Genomic DNA, 26367 nt, shown 5'->3' on the forward strand with positions numbered 1-26367 from the left:
GTGTACAAATAGGGCCAGTGCAGAATCTCGACGTCGTGATTATTCACGTTAGCCTCCCTCCGCGGACTGAACTCCATTATCACAAAAGACTGCCTGGTGTCTCCCTCTATGTCCTCATTTCTGCAGGCCCCGGGCTGGAGTAGGGGAGGAGTAGGAGCCGACAAACAGCCATCAGTCGCACCAAAAAAACTGGCAGTGAGCTTGCTAAAACAATGAAATTTATAGACGCAGTCTCCATTATCCACCCACTTCTGACCAGATTGCTGGCCGTGAAGATTTCCTACGCAGAAACTACTCAGATGCTATTGAAAGTAGGCTTCAGAGGCAGCCTTTTATTTCTGGCTATTTCAAAGCCCATATAATTGTGGCCCTCTATTGCCCATGGGGCTCCGCAACTGGGCCTTTCCCATTCTTTCACCGCACGTGATGCACGGCCTCCTTTCCTCTCGCCCTGGCAACACACAAAAACAAATCCGGCTTTAAAAACCTCAGGCAGTCCCCGGGTGGGGGTGGGGAAGAGCAGCAGGGGGTGGGGGATGGGAAAAGGCCAACGCCCCTCCCCCATCCCGTGGCGCCTCAACTGCCTTGGAACTACCACTCCCGGCGTGCCCTGGGGCGGCTCGGTCGCAGGGGCGCGTGCGCGGCAGGCAACCGTTGGCTAGGGCGGCGGCTGCGCGGGTCGCTGTGCTGTGAGGTCTGCGGGCGCTGGCAAATCGGGCCCAGGATGTAGAGTTGGCGGTGCCTGACGGCGCGTCTGACGCGAAGTTGGGTGGGGTAGAGAGTAGGGGGCGGTAGTCGGGGGTGGTGGGAGAAGGAGGAGGAGGCGGCGGCGAATCACTTATAAATGGCGCCGAAGCAGGACCCGAAGCCTAAATTCCAGGAGGGTGAGTCTGAGCCCGTGGGAAAAAAGGCATCTAACGGCGCAGGGGATGGAGGCGGGCTCGGGGTAGTTGAAGCTTGTGGGCCGGGGGTGGTAAGGGCTGCGCTCGGATCAGGCGGCTGGCAAGGCTTTGTGCAGGGAAAGCGCATTGCGGCAGGATATTTCGGTGCGTCACGAGGAGAAAGCACCTTGTGAAGCGGAAGCATTATGCAGGCGTTGGGGTAGGAGAGGGATCCGCTGCTGCGTGGCAAAGCCATAGTGCAGTGTTTGTTGTTGTGAAGCGAGCGCGGAGAAAGTAGCCTATTGTAGGGAGGCGATGGGTGCGCCATGGCGGCCGTTAGGGGAAGTGATGTGGCATGGGGGAGGGGAGGGAGCGGCAGTGGTTTCGGGCGCCGGCGCGGGGCCCCCAGGCGGCGTGGGCGGTCAACAGCTGGCACTCCCGGGAGGCCTCGAGCTCCGAGGTGGTCGTACTCGGTGGAGCCGCCGGGCTGCTGCAGTGGGGTGGGCTTCGCGCCTTGGGGCGGGAGAACTGCGTTGTAAAATGGCCGCTGCAAGATGGCCGCCCCATCATGGCCGCCGGCGCCTCGGTCCCCGGCTCCCGGCCGCAGACGCTGCTTTAGGGCAGATGCAGCGCCCCCTTCTTCCACCGCCACGGTACGCGAACTGGTTCTCCGGCGCTTTCCGCAGGGAGGTGGGTGGGGACAGGAGAAGGAGAAGAGAAAAACCGCGGGCGTCTGGGTCGGCTTTGTGTTCCTTGAAGGCATCCCTTTGCTTTATAAGTCCTATTGGCTTGTAGTCGTCTTTTAAATACTGCAGCTGCTTGACTCATTGCAGTAACGTTTGATTAACAGTGATTGGAAAGGTTTTTTTTGTTTTTGATGGACGTGTCTTGGTTGACGGTAGAACCTGACTTCCAGTGGAAGACGGCTCTTTAATATTTATATTTAACATTTCTGTTAATTTATATTGAGGTGGAGACAGCTAAAATGGAAGTAAAATTCTGTAAGGCATGCAAGAACACTTCAGATTTCCCTTCCATTACTATAGGTGTATGTGGTAGTTACCATAGATATCGAGGTGTAGGCAAAAATATTGTTGTAGGGATTTTCAAACATTAATGGACGTTACAATTACTTTTAGAATCATATGCACAAAACCCAAGTATATTATAGCTTTATGGAATATTTAAGGTTTTTCCAAGGGCGTTTCTGTTATAACTGACTCTCAATACCTGCTTTCTCACCACCTTGAAAAGCTGTATGACTTTATGGATTGCTTTTTTAAAAAACATGTTTTCTAGCTGCGAATTTTTTTTACCTTTACTTAAAATTACTAAAGTGTGGTTGATTACAGTGTTGTGCCAATTCCTGATGTACAGCAAAGTAGCCCAATTATATATATATATATATATATATATACACACACACACACACCCTTTTTTATATTATCTTCCATCATGGTCCATCCCAAGAGAGTGCCAGTAGTTCTCTGTGTTATACAGTAGGGTCTCGTTGCTTATCCATTCTGAATGTAGTAGTTTGCATCTACTAATCTCCAACTCCCAGTCCATTCCACTCCTTTTCTTCTCCGCTTTAGCAACCACAAGTCTGTTCTCGGTCTGCAGCAGGGATTGTTAATCTAGGGTCAGTGTTTATAATTCAGATGATCCGTAAAGTTGGATGGGAAAAAGTTGTTTTTCTATTGTTTAACTAAAATTTAGTATTTCAGTTATGAATGTAGGACTCCCTCCCAAAAAAAAAAGCAAAATGAAAAACTTATAGTATTAGCTATATGTTTTCACATCCCAGCATTACAGTTGTGGGAGATACATTAAGATGTTTGCTGTTCATTACTTCAGAATTGTAGTTATTGAATCAGCAGCTAAATGTTTACATTAAGGACTCTTAATATTGCCATAGAATGTGGTATTTTAAATGTTTTGATAACTATTTCAATACAGTTGAACAATTTTGTAATACTGTTTTACATATTTAGAGAAAAATTCTGGGGAAGGGCTTCTAGGCTTAACAGACTTGTGAAAGGTCCATGGAAGAAAAAAATTAATCCCCACTGTTGGATATCAAAGCAGAAATCACCCATATTTGGGACAGTTAAGGATGGCATTCTGGAGGAAGTGCTTTAGAGAGAGGGGGGCTAACAGTGAAGGAGAATCCATGTCCTGCTATAGTGATGAATTAGGGAAGAGTAGGAACCAAGTATCTAACGTTTTGAAAGCTACCTAAGAGACTCTGCACTTAACCATCACTTTCCAAACATGTTTTCTACTCTCATCAAAGTTGAGTTGTATAGTTATCTTTAAGAAATTATGATTAGTTATTTATAACAAATTTTCAGAGAATATCTTGTAAGGAAAAAGGAATGTTCTTTTAGAACTAAGAATTATACCGAGACACAGAAAGTATGAATTATCAGAAATAATGAAGTATGAATTATTACAATTCCTTTAAACTTGAAAGTTTTTCTTAGTGAAGGCACAACAAATGTTACAAAAGCAGTTTTTAAGCAGAGTGATGTTTTGGTACTGGATTTGCTCATTCACTTGAAATGTTAAAGCTTAAGGTAAAGAATACTATTGGGCACCTAGCCATTGTCAGGCGGAAGATCTCTGGCTTGTCAGAAGACTGGTTGATGCCCAGTGTTGAGTAATATACCCAGTAAGCAAGCCAGTGGGAGGATAGGGAGTTGTAATAATCTCATCACACTTGAATTTGAGGGCTTTGGACAAAATTACCTTTGTAGCTTGATACTAGAAAGGATTAAGAGTGGAGAAAGGTTTTTAATAATAATCGTATCTGAGACAGCACCCAATTAATAGTCTTTCCATTTCAATGAAAAAATAGACATTTGTTGTCCTGGGTCATAATCTCCAAGCTGTATAATTTTTCAACAGGATATTAGGACCAGATACGTAGAATGGAGGTTAAAGGGTCTTAGCTTCCATACAGCTGTCTTTGACTCTGGCGGCAGCAGCCACAAGGAGAGGGTAAAGAGGAAGGCCATTTTCCAGGTGCATTTAAATAGTACCTGGAGAGTTAAATTTGGAGACAGAGGTCTCATCTATTTATTCATTAGCCCTATATCTTATCTGTATCCCCATGGTCATTCTTGTCCACAGTATAAATATAAATACAAATCTTGTCCCATCTATAAATATAGAGCCTAGCTCTCTCATGAGCTCCACACATGTGTATTCAACTGCTTCCTAGATAGATCAGTTTGGATATCCTGTAGCCACTGTAACTTATGCCAGAGTTGATCTGAAACCCCCCTCCTCCATTTCCTGTTCTAGTTAATGCTCCACTATGCTGAAAGTAGGTTTAAACTGTTTCTACTTGGGGTTAGGTGAACTTTTACTGCTTTTGATTCATACTTACTTCTGTTCTTATCCCTGACTATTGAAAGAAGTCTTTGATCTCCCTGTTCCTAGTCTCCACTTTAAGTTCTTTGTGGGCCTAGCGACCTCTGGCAGCGTTTCTCTCAGAGTGGACCACTGCACAGTAATTTATATCGTGTTTCTTCTACGCTTTTGTACCATTTGTTTCCCTCAGCCTGGTCCCTTCTCTGTGCCCTTCCCAAATATCTCATCAGTTACTCTTATTACTAAGGAAGATAGTTAAAATATGAAGTCCAGTAAGTTGTGCAAAGCTTTTTTAATTTACCTTTTTTATAGTTGATTTACAATGTTCTGTCGATTTCTGCTATACAGCAGTGACTCAGTTATACGTATGTATACATTCTTTTTCTCGTATTATCTTCTATTATGTTCTATCACAAGTGATTGGATGTAATTCTCTGTGCTATACATATGCAGCAGGACATTGCTTATCAAAACTATTTAGTTACAGGAAGTTCCTGTTGTGGCTTGGCACAGCAGAAATGAATCTGACTAGTATCCATGAGGATGCAGGTTTGATCCCAGGCCTCACTCATTGGGTTGGGGACCCAGTGTTACCATGAGCTGTGATGAAGGTTACACATGTGGCTCAGATCCCATGTTGCTGTGGCCTCGCTGGCAGCTGCAGCTCTAATTCAGTCCCTAGCCTAGATACTTCCATATGCCATGGGTGTGACCCCCAAAAGCAAACAAAGCAAAACCAAAAAAACCCACAAAACTATTTGGTTACATACATATTCGTGTCACTCATACTGCTCTATATAGTCTCTTCAGAATTGAGTTACTAGGCTATGTGATTTTGGAGCTAAAAGAGCTGACCGTGTTGGCTTTTTTTTACTTCTGGGTCTGTTGAAGCCATATGTACAAGAAGTCTGTTTCTTAGCCAGTCAAATGATATTTTGAGCTACTGGCAGGAATTGCCTGCCTGATTTGTCTGATGAACAGGGATGTCTTCCAGATCTTACTCTGGTTCCTGACATTTTATTTAGTCTGGTAAGTCTTTAATGGTAGGTTCAACATAGAGTGTAAATTGTAGAGGTTAGAATTCTTGTCTGTTTTTTTGTTCATTGAAGCACCCCAACACCCAGAACATCATTGAACACTGAAGGAGTGAACACAGTGGGGTCTCTTAAAAACAATCCAGCACATTGAAAAGTGGTGTACTTTGAAATTTTCATGTGTAGAATACTTCATTTCATGTAGAAAAAACTCAGTTTAAGCAGTAAAGGGGTTGGAAGTAGAAAGAGAATAGGTAGAGCAACTAGATGTACGTTGAAAAACAAACTAACCCTGCCAGTATGTAGCTAGAGTAGACTTAGATCATTTAAGTAGATCGGTATTCTAATAAAATGTTTTACATTTTTTATACATCAAATACTAAGGTATTTTTGTTGTATTGAAGTTTGACCTGAAATGTTGATGGATAATTAATTTTTGAGGAGTAGTACAAGTGTGATGGCTCTCTTTGATGTGACTATTCTTATATATGAAGAGAAATCACAGTTAACCCAGTACTTTTGTCTTTTACAGGTGAGCGAGTGCTGTGCTTTCATGGGCCTCTTCTTTATGAAGCAAAGGTATGAAACCCATTTTTTTTTGAGAAGTCAACTGAAACTACTGGTTAGATAATAATCAGATTCCAGTAGTTGGTAGCTTTAATAAGAGAGCTTCCTTTTTCATAGATTTCCATAGATTCATAGCTCCTCATTTTCTCTTAAAGGTATCTTACTGCTTGCAGAGTAGGTCACGTAAAGCACTGCCATCTTGCCCTTCATCTTACTGACCTACTAAAGGTGCAGTAGTTGGAAAGAGCATTTTAGGGGAAAGATCTGATTGTTTATGAGAGCAAAATAGCATTGCCTGGTTCATGACTTGTGAGAAAATACTGCCAGAGTCAACTTTATTTGCAAATATAGTATGCTGAGGAAGCACTGAGCTAAGTGTGTTAAAGGTAAAAGCTAACATTAAAAATGAGTACACTTAGGGAGTTCCTGTTGTGGCTCAGAGGTAACGAACCTGGCTGGTATCCTTGAGGATGCAGGTTCGATCCCTGGCCTTGCTCAGTGGGTTAAGGATCTGGGGTTGCTGTGGTTTAGCCCAGCAGCTACAGCTCCTGATTCAGCCCCTAACCTGGTAATTTCCACATGCCTTGGGTGCAGCCCTAAAAAGATAAAAAAATTAAAATGAGTACATTTATTTGACTTTTATTTATTGGGTTGTCTGGCAAAGTTTGAATCCTGGGGGGTTCCCTTTCTCTTTTCTATCAGTGCTGTGTTCAGGTAATAAAAACTGATTTTATATTTAGCCAAAGATAAATGAGATAATGCATTACAAAGTCAAAATTTATAGTATTTGGTTTCTCGTAACTTTTTTAGGACAATAATTTAAAATGTCTACTTTTTTTTACAGATAGTGTTTTAAGTGAACGTGGTATGCTAAACAGTCTCAGGCAATTTCTGTGTATATTCTTGGTGAATAGTTTATGTCTGTGAAAATAAATAATAGTGTGACTAAAAAGCCATTATTTTTTACTTGTTTTGAATACATAGATGTATGTTTTTTGAAGTTCTAAAATGGCTGAAGTTGTATTCATGGAGATGGTCAAGAATTTTGTGTGTGTATATGTCTTAATGGTAGAATACCAGTACAGTTTGTATTTTAGGTCCTATTGATCGTTTATATCCCTGAATGTTACTTTCGTTGTATCGACGACTTCTGGCAAACTATTAAACTGGCAGATTTTTCACCTCTGGCAGCAAACATGCTCAAGTAAACAATTTTAAATGGCCATTGGAATAGCTTAAACTAAAGTGGTTCTCTTGGTTTCTCTCTGATAAAAACTTTTAAATCCAAAACCAGATAGTTATAGTTAGTGACTTCCTCTATAAGTCAGTCTGATTTCTTTGGCTGCTTTTAAGAACACAAGATGTCTTTAATCTGTCACTTTGCTAGTTGCTGATAATCTAGCAAAACAGCTTATTGCTTTGCATAAACTAATATTTTTAAATAATGTGGTGTAAATATTTGTCTTTAGCTGAATTTGTTTTTGAAATAACAGCCTTTGGCCAGGTGGTGAAAGGCAGAAATCATACAGCTTTCATTAGCTGTTCTTGGGTTATTTAGCCTCTTGATTTAAGGTTTAGGGTGACAGTTTATGCTTATGGTTCTTCAGCTTTGTTGGACCGACTTCAACACATTTTTTGACTATTTGGCAGTATTAGAAATGTGAATACTTAAATAGTCTAAAAGCTTAAATAATATAATTTTTAAAAGAGACACATCTTAATTTTGTTCATTTTGGCCACCAAAGCATTTAAGTGTAGATCATGTCTTTGAAAGATTGGATACACCAAAAATTATCTATTTTCCTTCAGTATTTCTAAGAGAATTTTTTCTTTTTTATTTCAGTGTGTAAAGGTTGCCATAAAGGATAAACAAGTGAAATACTTTATACATTACAGTGGTTGGAATAAAAAGTGAGTATTATATCTTTAAAGGCAATGTTTTACAATTAACAAGGTAGTTTTGTAGCATAGACTGATAAAAGCATATGCTTCTTAATTCTCCACCAGTTGTGGTGTAAATATATGTTCAAGCAGGATGAATCATTTGTAGTACGATGAAAATGTAATAGAAATTGGGGTATGCAGCCATTTTACTTTACATTTTTTGGAGTATTTCTTGCATTCTGGTGTAATGTCTAATAATCATTAGCCCAACTATTTTCTGGTTTTGGTACCTTTTAGGACAGCTTAAGTTTTTGACCTTAACACAGTCTAGTGACTCCGTATGTTATTTCAAGCAGTTATACCCAAAACCAGTTGGGAATTTCTACATGGAAAGGGAAAAAAATAAAAGATTGATTGGAATTCCCACTGTGGTGCGGTAGGTTAAGAATCTGACTGCAGCAGCTCCGGTTGCTGCAGAGGCCTTCCATCTCCAGCCCTGTACAGTGGGTTAAAGGATCCTGCGTTGCTGCAGCTGTGGCATAGGTTGCAGCTGTAGCTAGGATTCAGTTCCTGGCCTGGCATCTTGCGTATGCTGTGAGTGTGGCCATTAAAAAAAAAAAATTGATTTGGAAGTATTGACCAACTTTTCTGAGCTTTAGAAGCGTAATTAAAGGCTAATAGAGAGTGAATTCGTGTGATTCGCTTTTATAGTGTGTGGTTTAACGTAGGTATAGAAAGTTAATTATAGAACCTGATTTTTTACCCTAAAGAGTTAAACTTTTTTTTTAAGCAGTGATACATTGATGATGTTGGGAGTGGACAGTGGATATAGATTGAACGAGTTCTGGAATATCCAGCCAGGGAATCTCCTTGTCAGTGATGGTTCTTTCTTCTTGGGGCCCACAAATACACATCTGATAATTACTCATTTTTGGTGCTTGTAATTGAGTAGTCTGTAATTTTACTATGAGAGGTCTTTAATTACTTTTGTTAAAGGTGTTTTGTCCTTCAAAGATAGCACTGTCTGAAAGTATAGTTATAGTTCTTGAGTTGTTTTCTAGCAGCTTTTAAATTTGAAGCTTTGTGTTACCTTAGCCATTCTCTGTTACCTGGCTCTCCACGTGAGCAAGGCTGTCTGACCTGATGAGTATCGTGCTTTGGAAGGACATTTACTGACCCTGTGACGTTAGCTGTCTTTCATACAGTCCCCTAGCCAAGTGACCAACCCAGTTTTATTAGAAATTTTTTTCACAAAATGGTTTTAGCTAAGAAGGACTATCAGACCTTTACCTTTTCTTCCATTAGTATAATTGTAGAAATGTGGAGATCTAAAATGTGTAAAAGTACATTCCACAACTTAAGATTTATTTTCTCAGTTAATGATAATTAAAATATTTCTGACAATGATAGGAAGGTGATAGAGTAACTCAAAAAGTGACTCCCACGGGCATTTATTTGTTTATTTTTATTTTTATTTTTTTGTTTTTTTGCTATTTCTTGGGCCGCTCCCACAGCATATGGAGGTTCCCAGGCTAGGGGTCTAATCGGAGCTGTAGCTGCCAGCCTACGCCAAAGCCACAGCAATGCGGGACCCGAACCGCGTCTGCAACCTACACCACAGCTCATGGCAACACCGGATCGTTAACCCACTGAGCAAGGGCAGCGACTGCACCCGCAACCTCATGGTTCCTAGTCGGATTTGTTAACCACTGCGCCACGACGGGAACTCCTTTTTATTTTTTGGCCACCTCGTGGCATCTGGAGTTCACTGGTGAGCGATCAGATCCGAGCTGCAGTTGCAACCCTGGCAGCTGTGGCAAACCAGATCCCCAACCCACCCTGCCGGGCTGGGGGGTCGAACCTGTGTCCCAGTGCTCCCAAGACATTTCTGATCCCGTTGTACCACAGTGGGAACTGCAATCCCATGGGCTTTTTAATCTTTTGGTCTCATAAAAGTAAACTTATCTGTGATTTTTAAATGGGATTTCAGGATTAATGTTAAATTGATTCTTATATCCAGGAAAGTTGCTCTTTGGTGTATTTCATAGGTTTTTTCCCCCTATTACAAAAATGAAATGTTAAAAACTTTCAATATTTTATTAGAATTATATCATACGTCAATATTCTATTAATGTCTGGTAAAGTTGAGAGTATATTAAGATATAATGAGAATACCAGTTCTCTATAGGAGATAGAATGTTGTATTTCTGCATATCATGTATGGGAAAGTTAGAGTCTATCCAGGAAATTAAAGGAAAACAAGTTATCAAATTCATGGCATAGGTTTGGGCCCCCCCCATATACACTTAACTCTTTTAGGATTTCATGTTAATAGCTGCAGTCACAGTTTGTGCTTAACTCTTTCATGTGTAATATTATCTATAAAATTACATGTAGATATTAAAGTAGCTTAAAGACTGGAGCTTAAAAGTTCCATTGTGGCGCAGCAAGTTAAGGATCTGGCATTGTCACTGCAGTTCGGGAACTTTCACATGACAAGGAGTGTGGCAGAAAGACTGGAAATTAAGTGGCTTTTGTAGCTTATAAGAAATTGTGGAGAAGTTCATGTTGTGGCTCAGTGGAAACAATCTGACTAGCATCCATGAGGACACAGGTTAGATCCCTGACCTTGCTCAGTGGGTTAAGGATCTGGCATTGCCTTGAGCTGTGGGGTAGGTCGCAGATGCAGCTCAGATCCCGTGTTGCTGTGACGTAGGCCAGCAGCTACAGTTCCAGTTTGACCCCTAGCCTGGGAACCTCCATATGCCTCGGGTGTGGCCCTAAAAAGACAAAAAAGAAAGAGATTGTGGAAATACTTGATGTAAAATGCTTGTATTTTCTGAGAGTACTGCTTGAAAATAAACTTTTTTGTTAGGTTGTTATCTAGTGATACAAATAAATGATGGGTGCACAGTTTTTTTGTTTTTGTTTTCTGTTTAGGGCTGTACCTGCAGCATATGAAAGTTCCCAGGCTAAGGATCAGATTGAAGCTGCAGCTGCCACCCTACATCCATTGCCACAGCAATGCAATTTCCCAGCTACATCTGCGATGGACGCTGCTGCTTGGGGCAACAACGGATCCTTAACCCACTGCAGGAAGCCAGGAATCAAACCTGTATCCTCATGGATACTGGTTGTGTTCTTAACCCACTGAGTCACAATGGGAATTCCATAAGCTGCATAGTATTTTGTTTTTGCTTTTGGTGCACTTTGTGTATTACTCCTTGGAAAAAGAATTTTTTAAATGGCACTAAATATTGGAGATCTTTATTAATATTTTTGTAGACATTGAGGAATATTAACAAGGATGTGGGGGGTTTTTTTGTAGTTGATTCACTATGTAGATAAATACATGTAATTTTGAAAATTGTGATCTTTAGTAAGCATTTAGAGAAGCCTTTACATAAACTCATACAGAAAGAAGGATGAGTTACTCAAATACACAGCAAGTGTGTTGTTAGTGCAGTGTACAAAGTGCTGTGGATCATTGTGACTTTGGGAGTTAATGACAAGCTCCTTTAGAAAATTCTGAAATTCTTTTTTGCTTTAGCAATATGTAAAACTTTGGAATGTTTGGCCTTCAGTTACTACCCTAATAGTGATGTTCCTCAGAGCAAAAGATGTTTCATTTTTCTGTAGTTCCCCAAGGGTTTTCAGCTCCTGACATGTGAAGGAAATTCTAAAATTGATGTGGTTTTTAGATCAAGGTCATTATTTAGATGCATTTTATATTGGAATTTGCAAGATTCTAAATGGAACCTTGTGGTAAATAAAAATTTGCTAGCTCCCTTTAATTTAGAATTGAAACAAATACAAATAGATACATAAATAAAAGTAAGATCCTCATTTTTTGTTCAATTCCTTTTAGAAAATTGTATAACTAAAGCCCAATCTCCAAATTGGAATGTTCTTAAACTTCAATAAATAGTATATACTTTCTCAGAAGCACAATAGGTAACATTTCTAAAAACTTTATTGGGGAGTTCGAGTTATGGCACAGTGGAAGCAATCTGACTAGGAACCATGAAGTTGAGGGTTCGATCCCTGGCCTTGATCAGTGGTTAAGGATCTGGCGTTGCCATGAACTATGGTGTAGGTCACAGATGCGGCTTGGATCTGGCGTTGCTGTGGCATAGGCCAGCAGCTGTAGCTCTCATTTGACCCCTAGCCTGGTAATCTCCATATACCACGGGTGTGGCCCTAAAAAGGGGAAAACTTTATTGGAATTCACTGACACAGACATTTAAATATTCCATTTATAAATAAATCTTAATAAAGTTTAAGCTAAATTCTACACCTAGTTACTGAGATTACTTTGTACTATGCTGTCTGTATCAGAAGTGCTGTGAGGCCCAGGCGCTCTGAAAAAACTTTGAAGAGACGTGAGGATATTGTAGCCCTTTTTCCTGTTCCTGAAGGAGCTCCCTCAGTACACCACCCCCTCCTGACCTCTAGGTAAATGCATGTTTTAAAGTTTTCTCAAGGAAATCATGTTGAGGGTTGCATTTTATTATTTATTCTACTTTTGGCTATCTTAGAGGTCAGAGGTGGGAAGTCATTAAGTAAAAAACTGAGAATACATCTAATAGTGTCAATAAAGGAGCTCCATCAGCAGGAGAAAAGAATCTGCACAAAAAGTTCAGCATTCCCTAAGAAATAACCTGGCCTTTGTTTTTCCCTTTGGAAAAAAAAATCACATCAGAGACCTTGCTTTGAACAAAGTCCTACTATATAGTACAGGTAATTGTATTCCGTATCCTGTGATAAGCTGTAATAGAAAAGATTATGAAAAAAAATGTGTATATATATATATATATATATATGTGTGTGTAACTGAATCACTCTGCTGTACAGTAGAAATTAACAACATCAACGATATGTCAATAAAATAAATATTTTAAAAATACCTTGTTTTGAAGTTCCTTGTGGCTCAGTAGGTTAAGAATTTAGTGTCGTCACTGCCGTGGTGCAGTTAAGATCCCTGGCCACATGCCCCAGGCGAGGCCTAAAAAAATTCCTGGGCCAGGGATTGAACCCAAACCTCCACAGCTACCCAAGCCGCTGCACTTGGGTTCTTAACCCACTGTGCCACAGTGGGAAGTCCTGAAGGAGCTTTTCCAAGTGACAGAATGCTTTAGCAACTAGATATTTTAAGAGAGTGGTTGGTTCTACCTTTTGTTATTTAGAAAGGCATTCTTGTGGCTATCTGTTGGAAGTAGGTGTATTCGTGAGTGAAGGTTTAAGATGATGTGGTTGGAGTTCCGTGTTGTGGAACAGTGGTTAACAAATCTGACTAGGAACCATGAGGTTGCAGGTTCGGTCCCTGCCCTTGCTCAGTGGGTTAACGATCCGGCATTGCCGTGAGCTGTGGTGTAGGCTGCAGACGCGGCTCGGGTCCCGTGTTGCTGTGGCTTTGGCGTAGGCTGGCAGCTACAGCTCCGATTCAACCCCTAGCCTGGGAACCTCCATGTGCCGCAGGAGCAGCCCAGGAAATGGCAAAAAGACAAAAAAAAAAAAAAGATGATGTGGTTTAATAACTATTTTAACACTTGGGGGAGGGGAGAGCATGTGGAAGTTCCTGGGCCACGGATCCAACCCAGGCTGCAATTAGCAGCCTGCACCACAACTGAGGCAATGCTGTATCCTTAACCTGCTGTGCCACAAGGGAACTTCCTGTAACACTTCAATATACAGTCTTAGCTGAGTTGATCTAGGTGGTATTAGAGTATTGTAGATACATGTGTCTGACATACCTTTGAGTGTTTATTTTTTGTGTCAAACTTTCAAGTGTTTTACATGTATAATTTTCATAATGATCCTATGAGATAGGTACTGTTACTCCTCATTTTATATGTAATGAAACTAAGACACAGAGAATTACATAACTTTGTAACAAAGTTAACCAGTTTTAGTTCTTTAATTTATTTTTTATTTATTTTTTTATTTTTTGTCTTTTTTGCCATTTCTTGGGCCGCTCCCACGGCATATGGAGGTTCCCAGGCTAGGGGTCGAATTGGAGCTGTAGCTGCCGGCCTACGCCAGAGCCACAGCAACGCAGGATCCGAGCCGCGTCTGCAACCTATACCACAGCTCACGGCAACGCCGGATTGTTAACCCACTGAGCAAGGGCAGGGACCGAACCCGCAACCTCCTGGTTCCTAGTTGGATTCGTTAACTACTGCGCCATGATGGGAACTCCTAGTTCTTTAATTTAAAGTCAGCTTATTATGGATTCCTGTGCCTTATTTTTTTGAAATTAAAATTCATTTATTTATTTATTGGCCACCCCTGCAGCATGTGAAAGTTCCCAGGCCAGGGATGGAACCCAAGTCACAGCAGTAATCTGAGCTTCTGCAGTAAGAGCACTGGATCTTTAGCCTGCTGCACCACAAGGAAATTCAACATTCTTTTTGATATCTTTATACTGTAAGGATAATTGCTTAGGGGCTCTTAGGCTAATGCCTTGCTCTTGTGCTTTTTTTTTTGGACTCTCAGGGCCGAAGATGTGGCATAGGAAGCTCCCAGGCTAGGGGTCGAATTGGAGCTAGATCCTAGCTGCGTCTGTGACCTACACCATAGCTCACAGCAACGCCGGATCCTTAACCCATTGAATCAAACCTGCATCCTTGAGAATACTAGTCAGATTTGTTTCCGCTGCACCACAGCAAGAACTCCCTGCTCTTGTGCTATTTTAAAGAACAATGTGAATGATCTCTTTTGGATTCTGGCAGTTTAGATTTGGAACGTTGCTTTTCAGAATACGTTTATTGCCTTTTGATAGAACAGATTTTCACTTTAGTTGAAAGTGAATTTGTAATGCTGGTTCAGCAAATTAGTTCAAAGAGATCCAAAGACTTGCCTCTTGGATTTCTTAAAATGAGAAATTGGAGGACAGAGTCTGAATACTAATGAAATATTTTGTTTTTTTAAATTATTTTTATTTTTTCCATTATAGTTGGTTTACAGTGTTCTGTCAGTTTTCTACTGAACAGCAAAGTGACCCAGTTGCACATACATATATACATTCTTTTTCTCATTATCTTCCATCATGCTCCATCACAGGTGACTAGATATAGTTCCCAGTGCTATACAGCAGGATCTCATTGCTTATCCATTCTAAATGCAATAGTTTGCATCTGTTAACCCCAGATTCCCAGTCCATCCCATTCCCTCCCTTCTACCTTGGCAGCCACAAGTCTGTTTTCAAGTCCATGAGTTTTTTTTCTGTGGAAAGGTTCATTTGTGCCGTGTATTAGATTCCAGATATAAGTGATATCTATGTTACTTGTCTTTCTCTTTCTGGCTTAACTTCACTCAGTATGAGAATCTCTAGTTCCATCTGTGTTGCTGCAAGTGACATTATTTTGTTCTTTTTTAATGGCTGAGTAGTATTCCATTGTGTGTATATACCACATTTTCTTAATCCATTCATCTGGTGATGGACATTTAGGTTGCTTCCATGTCTTGGGTTTTGTGAATATTGCTGCAGTGAACATATGGGTGCACGTGTCTTTTTCCAGGAAAGTTTTGTCTGGATTATGCCCAAGTGGGATTGCTGGATCATATGGTGGTTCTATATTTAGTTTCCTGAGGTACCTCCATACTATTTTCCATAGTGGTTGTACCAATTTACATTCTCACCAACAGTGTAGGAGGGTTCCCTTTTCTCCACACCCTCTCCAGCATTTATTATTTGTGGATTTATTAATGATGGCCATTCTAACAGGTGTGAGGTGGTACCTCATAGTAGTTTTGATTTGCATTTCTCTAATAATCAGTGATGTTAAGCATTTTTTCATGTGTCTTTTGGCCATCTGTGTATATGTTTGGAGAATTGTCTATTCAGGTCTTTTGCCCATTTTTTCAATTGGGTTGTTGGTTTTTTTGCTGTTGAGCTACTGAAATTTTAACTTTTCTCTTTCTCAGTTGGGATGAATGGGTTCCAGAAAGCAGAGTACTCAAATACGTGGACACCAATCTGCAGAAACAACGAGAACTTCAAAAAGCCAATCAGTAAGTTCATTTTGCAACACAAGTATGAGGAGAAATGCCTGTAAGTTAGTTTTTGGAGGTAGAATCCACAATGGAAAAACGATGTTGGCTGCTTGCCGATAAAATGATTCTTGGAAAGTTTCCATTGTGGCGCAGTGGAAACAAATCCGACTAGGAACCATGAAGTTGCAGGTGCAGTCCCTGGCCTTGCTCAGTGGGTTAAGGATCCAGTGTTGCTATGAGCTGTGGTATAGGTCGCAGACGCAGCTTGGATCCCGAGTTGCTATGGCTTTGACTGTGGCGTAGGCCAGTGGCTGTAGCTCTGATTAGACCCCTAGCTTGGGAACCTCCATGTGCTGCTAGCACAGCCCTAAAAAGCAAAAAAAATAAAAGGTTCTTGGTTCCTGTAAGCTGTTATGTCATGACCTCAAGTGATCGGAGAAGCCCTTCCTGGGGGAAGGAATGTAGTATACCTGTTAAGAATTTCTTAAGTCTGTCCTTAGAGGACAGAGTAGGACGTTGTTGGAAATTTCTGAAGTTGCAAATGCATTCTTGGGCTCTTTGGAAGGTACACTTGGTGGGGGAGGGGAAGAAATAAGGAAGAGGGGAATTGTCCTTTTTTTTTTTTTTTTTTTTTGGTCTGGCATATGGAAGTTCCCAGGCTAGGGGTCAAATTAGGGCTGCAGTTGCCGGCCTACACCACAGCTCAGCAAGGCCACATCCGAGCCGAGTCTGTGACAACTCATAGCAGTGCCAGGTCCTTAACCCACTGAGCAAGGCCAGGGATCTTACCTGCATCTTCGTGGATACTTGTCAGGTTACGTTTGTCACTGCTGAGCCACAACTGGAACTCTCCTCTATTGTTATTAATCTCTGAAAATACATTGAGAAAGAAACCCTGGAAGACTATGTGGTCTATGGGGTAGTTGTTTTTTGTTTGATTTTATTTTTAATTGCAAAACTAAGGTGAATGTCAAGAAAATGGAAATGATGAAATGGGATCAAATAAAACATTGGGATTAGTGAAGTTCAAAACAAGTGATATTTTCTGTCCTATCAGAATCTATTATAGTCACCTTTTACTGCATTTATTTTAATTTTAGTAAGTATGATGAGTCATACCTTCAGGCCCTTTTAAGTCTTCTTCCTTTCTTGAATTGACTTTTGTAAATATATTATCTCTTTGTCCAACTTGTTAAAAAACTTTGTAGCGGAAAATATGTAGGGCTTGGGACTTCATTTTGAATATGAATTAAAAATTGAATAAGGACATTGAAGTTTGTTTTTCCACCTAAATACTCATTTTATGATGATTTTATTGAAATTATTTTTACAGGGAGCAGTATGCAGAGGGGAAGATGAGAGGGGCTGCCCCTGGAAAGAAGACATCTGGTCTGCAACAGAAAAACGTTGAAGTGTAAGAAGCTCTTTCTTTTTTTAAATTTATTTTGTGTGTTTGTGAAATTAAACTTAGTAGACATCATCTTGTATTAAGGTTTATTGGTAACGGGAGTTCCCATCATGGCTCAGCGGTAATGAACCCGACTGGTATCCATAAAGATACGGGTTCGCTCCCTGGCCTTGCTCAGTGGGTTAAGGATCCAGCAATGCCGTAAGCTGTAGTGTAGGTCAAAGACCAGCTCAGATCCTGCATTGCTGTGGCTGTGGTGTAGGCTGGCAGCTATAGCTCTAATTTGACCCCTAGCCTGGGAACTTAGAGGAGGAGGGAAAAACCTGTATTTTCAAGTGGCTCTATTTTTGTGTTTATAACTACCATAAGTTAATTTGAGTTGTCAAATGAACCCCAAGCTGTAAATTAAATTAATCCAGGTAATTAACAACGTTTATAAGTATTCAGGCTGTAGAAAATAAAAATATTCAGGTGTTCTGTTTTGGTCCCACCAGGCATGATCCATAATCATGGGCTTTATAAACAGTTTTCTTCGTATTCTAGGAATAGTTATGTGTAAAATCAAAATTTGTAGTTTACTTTTAGGCTGTATATAAATAGAGGTGAGTTAAGTTGCTATTAGAAAATGTAACCAATATATTAGCTTTGTTCTTTTAATGGGAGAACAGAGTATTTGGTGTTGTAAGGGAGGGAATATAGTTTAGGGAAGAAATGAAGTGAAATGGAATTTGAGCCAGTAAGAATGGAGTAATGGCTTGTTCTGAAACATAGAACTCTAAAACAAATTATGATGCTACTAAAATAATATTTTAACTGTTGGAGCTTTTTATGTGTTGGGAGAGGGACACTAATAATTTTTCTACAAGTTACCATGCTATAAACTTAAAAACAACTAACACAACCCTAAAGGGAAATCTCCCAATGTATTTATGGTTTATTTTTCTACTATATGGAGAGAAAAGTAGATTTGGCTAAAGTCCCTGTGTTTCAGCAGTAATAAGATAAGCAGGAAGTAAGATTGTTGTCTGATCTTATCAAACAAGGTGGTATTTCTCTTGGTTTTGGGAATTTAAACAGGCAGTTTTATGAGCAGTAATTATTTACCTTTCTTCTCTTTCAGGAAAACAAAAAAGAACAAGCAGAAAAGTAAGAATATTAACTTGGTTAAAATTATTTTATCCTTATAACATTTACGGTTTGAATTCACTTTTAAATTTTTGAAGTTACGAAGTTTTAAAGTAAGCTTATATTGATGGTATCAAATATGAGTCACAGAATTGTTACAGAGTTAGGTATATAGTAGTAGAGAACTAACTGATATTCTTTCTCATGGAGAAACCTGTTAAGCATTTATATTTTCATGTTCTTTAGTCTTAATGACTGACCCTCAGAAGATAACAGCTTAAAAACACAAATGTAAGATGGTGCTATTATTAAATGTTGCCTTGTACTAGATGTGTGGTGGAGCTATTCATAAAAGTTTTAGTTTTGGCAGGGATATGATTCTTTAATTCAGATTCAAGTGACATCTCTGTAATGGAAAAGTCAGAAGAGGGATGTCATGAAACTAGTTTCCTTAAGAGTTTTTCATTTATTAAGCTAAAAACTTCCCTTACCCACAAATTTTTATAGCACCTGGAAATGGAGAAGGTGGGAGTACCAGTGAGACACCTCAGCCTCCTCGCAAGAAAAGGGCCCGAGTAGATCCAACTGTTGAAAATGTGAGTTTTTCCTTAAGTTGATGAACATTTATAGCTTATTAGAAATTTTAGTCTCTGATGTTACAACGTGATAGAGAACTTTGAATCTCTCAAAAGCATTGCTAGCATAGTTGCTCAGGTTAAAAATTCCCCCCTTTGGGGATAAAGGATATATTTGTATACATCTTTATTTTACTTGCAGCACTAGATATGTTCTGGTAGATTTTGCCTCCCAATTCATTATTAGAAATGATGACTTTCTCATCATTCTTAATGAGAAATGATGAATTGTTGTAAAGCTGTGTTCATGTAAGACTGAAGATTTCTTTGTTAAAAGACTGAATAGATTCATTAGGTCACTTTGAATGGTTTAGTGTGTCCCAAGATGATTTAATAAACCCACAAAAAATGCCAGGAAAGTCTATCAATTTGTATGTGTGTGTGTGGGTATATCATTTAGGATTCTTACATAAGTGAATAAAATGTCTTATTTCTAACTTAAGATATTTATAATTTCTAGAGTTACGAACTTGAAAATAGAGTTTTTAAAATTTTCATCTGATACAGTTGACTTTTTTTTTTTTTTTTTTTTTTTGTCTTTTGTCTTTTTGCCTTTTTTCTTGGGTCACTCTTGTGGCATATGGAGGTTCCCAGGCTAGGGGTCGCATTGGAGCTGTAGACACCGGTCTATGCCAGAGCTATAGTAACTCGGGATCCAAGCTGTGTCATCGACCTACACCACAGTTCATGGCAACGCTGGATCATTAACCCACTGAGCAAGGCCAGGGATCGAACCCACAACCTCGTGGTTCCTAGTCGGATTCATTAACCACTGTGCCACGATGGGAACTCCCAGTTGACATATTTTGAAGCTGAGGTTAAAATAGTATGTTCTGAAAGTTAGGCATCTTTGGCAGTTACTGAAGACCAGTTAGGAGACTGTACATTTAAATTTTATGTATTGAAGGTGTAATTTAAGATAGGCATGTTTGGGAGTTCCCATTGTGGTTCATGGGTTACGAACCTGACTAATACCTGTGAGAATGTGGGTTCGATCCCTGGCCTTGTTCAGTGGGTTAAGGATACGGCATTGCCATGAGCTGTGGTGTAGGTCGCAGATGTGGCTCAGAACCTGTATTGTTGTGGCTGTGGCGTAGGCCAGCAGCTGCAGCTCTGATTGGACCTCTAGCCTGGGAACTTCCATATGCTGCAGTTGTGGCCCTAACAAGTGGGAAAAAAAGATAGTCATGTTTGGGCTAGTTATTAGATTATGACTTCAAAATCAATAAATTTGAAGATACTAAGTTGAAGTGTATCATTTTGGAGTGGTCATTTTTAGAAGAGGAAATTTGCTAAGGATTATTTACTTGCCTTTACTTTCTTGAAAAGATATTGAATAGACTGTCAAGATTTCTTTTCTCCTAAGAGCTAGCTTTGTGATCTTTTCATTTATATTCTTTTTTCTTTTTATGGCCACAACTGCGGCATATGGAAATTGCCAGGCCAGGGGTCAAAAAGGAGCTGCAGCTGAGGCATACACTGCAGCTTATAGCAACACCAGATCCTTAACTCATGGAGCAAGGCCAGAAATCTGCATTCTCATGGAGACTAGGTTGGGTCCTTAACCTGCTGAGCCACAATGGGAACTTTTTCATTTACTGTTTTGTTTTTGCTTTTGTTTTGTTTTTGTTCTGTTTGTCTTTTCTAGGGCTGCACCTGCGGCACATGAAGGTTCCCAGGCTAGGTGTCCAATCAGAGCTGTAGCCTCCAGGCTACACCACAGCCACGCAGAATCTGAGCCATATCTGCGACCTACACTGCAACTCATGGCAACGCCAGATCCTCAACCCACTGAGCGAGGCCAGGGTTCAAACCTGCAACCTCATGGTTCCTAGTTGGATTTGTTAACCACTGAGCCATGATGGGAACTCCCATTTACTGTTTTTGAAATGAAAACTCTAGCAGCCCATTTGAATAAATCATTTATACCCAGTGCCTCTAAAGGTTCAGAAAAACCTTTAGGAAACTCCTAGACTGCTGCTTAGCAAAGATTGACAGATGATTAATATTCTTTTTCTATTTAGGAGGAAACATTCATGAACAGAGTTGAAGTTAAAGTAAAGATTCCTGAAGAACTCAAACCATGGCTTGTTGATGACTGGGACTTAATCACCCGGCAAAAACAGGTAACTTGAACACTACGCAGATCGGAATATATATATATGATCTTGTTAGGGTGAAAAGAAATTTTTTAAAAGAATAGGTAGTATAGACTTGAATGTTGAAGGTAGAACCATGTATTTTAATTCAGGGACTGAACAGTTTGATCATTGGAAAGGACCTGGAGAGGAATAAAACAAAAGTACATATATAAAAATCCATGATTTTATAAATCTTAAAAATTAAAAAAATTTAATTTTTGTCTAATGTTTAGTGCTGCACCTACAGCATGGAGAAGTTCCCAGGCTAGGGGTCGAATAGGAGCTGTACCTGCTGGCCTACACCACAGCCACGAGGGATCCAAGCTGTATCTGTGACCTACACCACAGCTCATGGCAGTGCCGGATCCCTGGCCCACTGAGCTAGGCCAGGGATCAAATCCACATCCTCATGGATACTAGTCGGATTTATTTCTGCTGGGCCACAATAGGAACTCCCCTGCAACTTTCTATGTAATGATGTAATATATAAGAAAGGGGAGGGGAGGCACTAAATTCTGTCTCCATGCCTCCTTGCTGCTTTTAACACTTAAATCCCATAAGCAAAGCGACATCATTACTCCTCATTTTACTTTTTCAGAGTCCCAGGCATCGACTTTGGCCCTCTAAGGGCTAGCTCCTGGCTAAGAGGAGGGGAGTCCATATGCGGACCAATAACCCTGCCCAAAGGCATTCGTCCAGCACCCAGTTAGTGTCCTCCCGCCAGTGCCCAGGCCTGGCGGAAGAGGCCTGTCAGCTAGCAGCACCCTCTGGGCCAGGTACCCAGAGCCTGCCCAGCTGTTGTCACTGAGGGAACAAGAGTCCCAGGACCTAGCCAACCCTTGTGCTCCTTAGGCCAAGCAAACTGGTAACCAAGCCCACAGACTGCTACCCAGGAAGACTGTCACACAGTTTGGTTGTGGAGGTGGTGCCTGGGCCCAGCTATTGAGCAGCTGCGGTAAGGGCTCTGGCGCTCTTTAGGACCCAGCCCTCAGCCTGTCCTCAGCCCCCCAGCTTACCTGCTGGCTGGAGGCCATGGGGCTTGGAGGGCCCTGGGGAGAAGGCAGAGATCTGCTTGTCACTGTACTCTACCCCAAGGACTCCCTTTTGGCAGACAGGACTTCTAAGGGTGTCTCACTAAAGGCCAAATGCTGATAGCTACACACCCACCTCACCCCTACCACTGTATTTTCTGGAACTATACTGCTAGGTTTATCTTGATACTACCACCCAGTGAGTTTGGGCAAGTTACTTGGCCTGTTCATGTTTTAGTTTTCATGTTTCTAGTGTAATAATGAGCCCCTACCTCATAGTATTGATGTGAGGTGAAGAAAATATTTAAATACTTAAGATAGCGTCTGCCACATTATGCAATACGGTGCATGATGACTTGGTACTAACACAGTGGTGCGTTTATGTATGGGTACGATCCATATATAGTGATAGTGTAGTGTGTCCAGCACATTGGTTACCAGTCTTTAGAGCTGTGCTGTCCAGTATGGCAACCATTAGTCACATTTGGCTATTGAAATAAAATGAAATTTTTAGTTTCTTAGCCATGTTTTGAGTGCAGAACAGTGCCCTTTTCTGTTTTGTCATACTATTAGGTGATTTTTTTATTGTATTAAAGCTTTTCCAGTAATCTTTCTCTTTTTTTTGAAAAAAGGAAATATTAGTATTAAAGTGTCTTTTTGTTTCCATAGCTGTTTTATCTTCCTGCCAAGAAGAATGTGGATTCCATTCTAGAGGATTATGCAAATTACAAAAAGTCTCGAGGAAACACAGATAATAAGTAAGAACATAAATGTCTTTGAAGTGTACCCAAGGATATTTCAGACATTTCTAAATAAATTATCTGAAACACGTACTTTAAATCAGTACCATCAGAAATTAGCAAAATAGAATTTCATTGCTTTGACACAGGGCCTTTGGCTGGGCAACTTTTTCTTAAAGGGCTGGGTAAGTAAATGTTCCAGGTAAAAACTGAAGCTATTGTATGTAAGTACATATAGAACCATTTAAAATACAGCTATTTTAAAATGTAAAAACCATCCCTAGCCTGAGGTCTGTAGTCTGCTTTCAGCTGGTTTATTTTTGGAATTGGTTTCTTGTCCTCTTTTTAAAATGTTCAGTAGAGGTTGAATTCCTTTTAGTCCTTTTAGTCCTCATGTTGGTTGACCTCATCCTCATCTCTCAGTTCCTTTTAGTCCTCATGTTGGTTGACCTCATCCTCATCTCTCAGTTCTTTTCAGTGACCTGCTTTGAAAGTAAATATTTTTGTTCATTTATCAGGGAGTATGCTGTTAATGAAGTTGTGGCAGGGATAAAGGAATACTTCAATGTAATGTTGGGCACTCAGCTACTCTACAAGTTTGAGAGACCACAGTATGCTGAAATTCTCGCCGATCACCCCGATGCGCCCATGTCCCAGGTGTATGGAGCACCACATCTACTGAGATTATTTGGTAAGAGGATTTTAAATATTTATGTCTTACCTAATTTATATCCAGGTGTAACATAAATTAACATTTTATCACATTTCAACTTGAGCTTTAATGTATAACAATCTACTTAAGGTCAGTTTCTAAAATGAGTGGTCCCATAATTGGGATATATTGTTATAGTGCTACCATGGATGTAACTCTGACTAAAGTCTTTTGTTTAAATAGTACGAATTGGAGCAATGTTGGCCTATACACCTCTGGATGAGAAGAGCCTTGCTTTATTACTGAATTATCTTCACGATTTCCTAAAGTAAGTCTGAAAGTATGTTTGAAATTAGTTCACTGAACTGAAAGTTATTATGTGATAGATTGACACTATAGATATTATAATAAAACAGTGTGATATTGGTATAGGAGTAGATAGTTAATGGAACAAGTATAAAACATACGGGAAAATCACAAATGATAGAATGGTGTATCAGAGCAATATGCCAGGAGGAAATGATGGAGTACTTAGTAGATGGTGATAAGAACAACTGTCTAGTATTTGGAAGGAAACAGAATTAGATCCAGACTTAATATCGTATACCCAAACTAGGTGAGTCAAAATTTAAATCTAAAATTAAAACTATTAAGGTAATAAAAGGGAAAATGTAGGGTAATAATTGATGATTTTATGTAGTAGGGAAAGGTCTTTCTAAAAATTAAATAATACAACAAATGAATGATGAATTGGACTATGTAAGAAGTTTAAGTTCTATGAAAAAAATAGGCTTTTAAAGATGAAGGGAATATATGTTTACATATATGTTAAAGGGCTGGTATCTTTAACACAGAGTTCTTACTAATAAAAAATTGAACAAACCAGTGAAAAGTTGGACATTGGAAATTCATGGAAATGTCAGTAAAAGGACCACCAAATTATGTTTAACATTATAATTAAAATAACCCTTGTCAGATTGGTTTATATTAAAAATATTAGCGAAGTGGAATAAAGGGCAATTCTGGTTTCTCCAGCTTTTTGGAGTGTATTTTGGCAGTGTATATAAAAATTCTAAATGTGTTTTACCCTTCGACCAGACAGTTACTAGGCTTCTGGGAACTTGAATGTACACACACAAAATAAGAATAATGGTGGGAGTTGCTGGTGGCCTAGCTGGGTTAGGGCTCCGGCACTGTCATTGCTGTTGGATGGGTTTTGTATACTGTGGGCACAGCCAAAAGACAAGTATCAGAGTGACCTTAGATGTCAAGTAGTAGAGCACTTTTATAAAGAAATTTGGTTCAAGAGAGGCTATTTATTTGTTGTTGGTAGAGTGAAGACTAAAAAGCTATTTAGATTCCCAGGCTCCTGTTGGTTTTAAAATTACTGTAAAATACATAGTGTCATTTCAAGAAAATTCAAACAGAACTTAAAGTAGAAACAGAAAACTCCTCTCCCAATATCGTAATATCATGCCCAAGAAATAACTGTTATGATCAGTACTTTTGCAAATCTTTTCCAAAGATTGAAAATGTTTCTCTACAATGTAACAAGAGGAGTCATACAATACCATACTGTATTGCAAACTGTATTTGTTGGGGGTGGGCATGCCCGCAGCATGTGGAAGGTCCCAGGCCAGAGACAGAACCTGAACCACAGCTGTAATCAAGAGCCACAGTAGTGCCAGTGTTAGATCCTTAACCACTAGGCCAGCAGGGAACTCCTGATCTTTATGGTGTTAATTTCAAGTTTAAACCTGAGATATACTCTTCAAATTTCTGAAGCTGTATTTAATAGGATCTGTATTTAATAGGATGGATTGCAAAGAGCTAGAGAAAACACCTAGATACTATTTTTTTATGGTAACACCTATTTCTCAAAGGTAGCCCAAGCACTCAGGTGAGTATTCTGGTGACTCCTTTGCTTATTTGAAATGAGGGAGTAACTGGCCTTAATCCCTTTATGCATTGTTGCCTGGTATATAACCCTGTTTATCTGAATTGTAATTACATGGTTTTGCCTTGAGGTTGTGATTATTTTAGTATATTTTAAGGTGCTTTCTGTAGATTCTGTATGTAATTGAGAATCTTTTTCATAATTGTAATTAATATTTCACTTTTAGATACCTGGCAAAGAACTCTGCAACTTTGTTTAGTGCCAGCGATTATGAAGTTGCTCCTCCTGAGTACCATCGGAAAGCTGTGTGAGGCGCTTATACTCAATTATGTTTGGATCTCTGTAAACACATTTTTGTTTCTTAGTCTTTCTCTTGTACAAATGATGTACTTCGGAAATGTTAGTGTATAACAGAATTGATGTTTGTTTTCTGTTCGATTTTAAACAGAGAAAATAAAAGGGGTTACAACTCCTTTTTTCTTTACCTTTTTTTTTTTTTTTTTCATTTCAAAGTTGCTACCAGTGTATTCAATGACAGACAACAGAGAGACATACTGTAGAGTGTTTAATTGCTTAGTTGACAAAGCTGCTTTTGAATACTGGTGGTTCTATTCCTTTGACACTACGCACTTTTATAATATGTGTTAATGCTATATGACAAAATGCTCTGATTCCTAGTGCCAAAGGTTCAATTCAGTGTATATAACTGAACACACTCATCCATTTGTGCTCCCCTCTTTTTTTTTTTTTTTTTTTTTTTTATGGTGCTTAAAGTAAAGAGCCCATCCTTTGCAAGTCATCCATGTTGTTCCTTAGGCATTTATCTTTGCTCAGATGGTTGAAGGATGGTGGCTTGTTTCCTGGTTTTTGTATTTGTGTCTAATGCACGTTTTAACATAATAGACGCAATGCATTGTGTAGCTACAGTTTTCTGGAAAAGTCAATCTTTTAGAAATTGTTTTTCAAATCTTCAATAAATTTTTTTCTTTAAATTTCAAA

General features: G+C 39.7%; 1 protein-coding gene across 2 annotated transcripts; it reads left to right on the plus strand.

The window, feature by feature from the left end:
• Positions 618-26367, plus strand: MORF4L1 (mortality factor 4 like 1). Of its 2 annotated transcripts, XM_001927754.6 has the most exons (13): positions 679-884; positions 5826-5872; positions 7704-7771; positions 12083-12199; positions 15671-15757; positions 17073-17153; positions 18268-18293; positions 18780-18868; positions 20932-21033; positions 22749-22837; positions 23338-23510; positions 23715-23799; positions 25595-26367. In XM_001927754.6, the coding sequence occupies exons 1-13, from the start codon at positions 845-847 to the stop codon at positions 25677-25679; spliced, it is 1089 nt and encodes a 362-aa protein (XP_001927789.1). In that variant the 5' UTR covers positions 679-844; the 3' UTR covers positions 25680-26367. The 2 variants fall into 2 exon arrangements, with proteins under 2 accessions (XP_001927776.1, XP_001927789.1); XM_001927741.5 differs by lacking the exon at positions 12083-12199 and having other exon boundaries at positions 618-884.

This window comes from Sus scrofa, chromosome 7 (assembly GCF_000003025.6).
Source record: "Sus scrofa isolate TJ Tabasco breed Duroc chromosome 7, Sscrofa11.1, whole genome shotgun sequence".
Taxonomy (NCBI): domain Eukaryota; kingdom Metazoa; phylum Chordata; class Mammalia; order Artiodactyla; family Suidae; genus Sus; species Sus scrofa.

Excerpts from the sequence above, each read along its gene's own strand:
- MORF4L1 (XM_001927754.6), top strand. The coding sequence starts at position 845 with ATGGCGCCGAAGCAGGACCCGAAGCCTAAATTCCAGGAGG. Across the intron at positions 7,772-12,082 it reads TACAGTGGTTGGAATAAAAA|AAGTGCTGTGAGGCCCAGGC; the intron begins GTGAGTATTATA and ends TGTCTGTATCAG. Across the intron at positions 18,294-18,779 it reads AAAAAAGAACAAGCAGAAAA|CACCTGGAAATGGAGAAGGT; the intron begins GTAAGAATATTA and ends AAATTTTTATAG.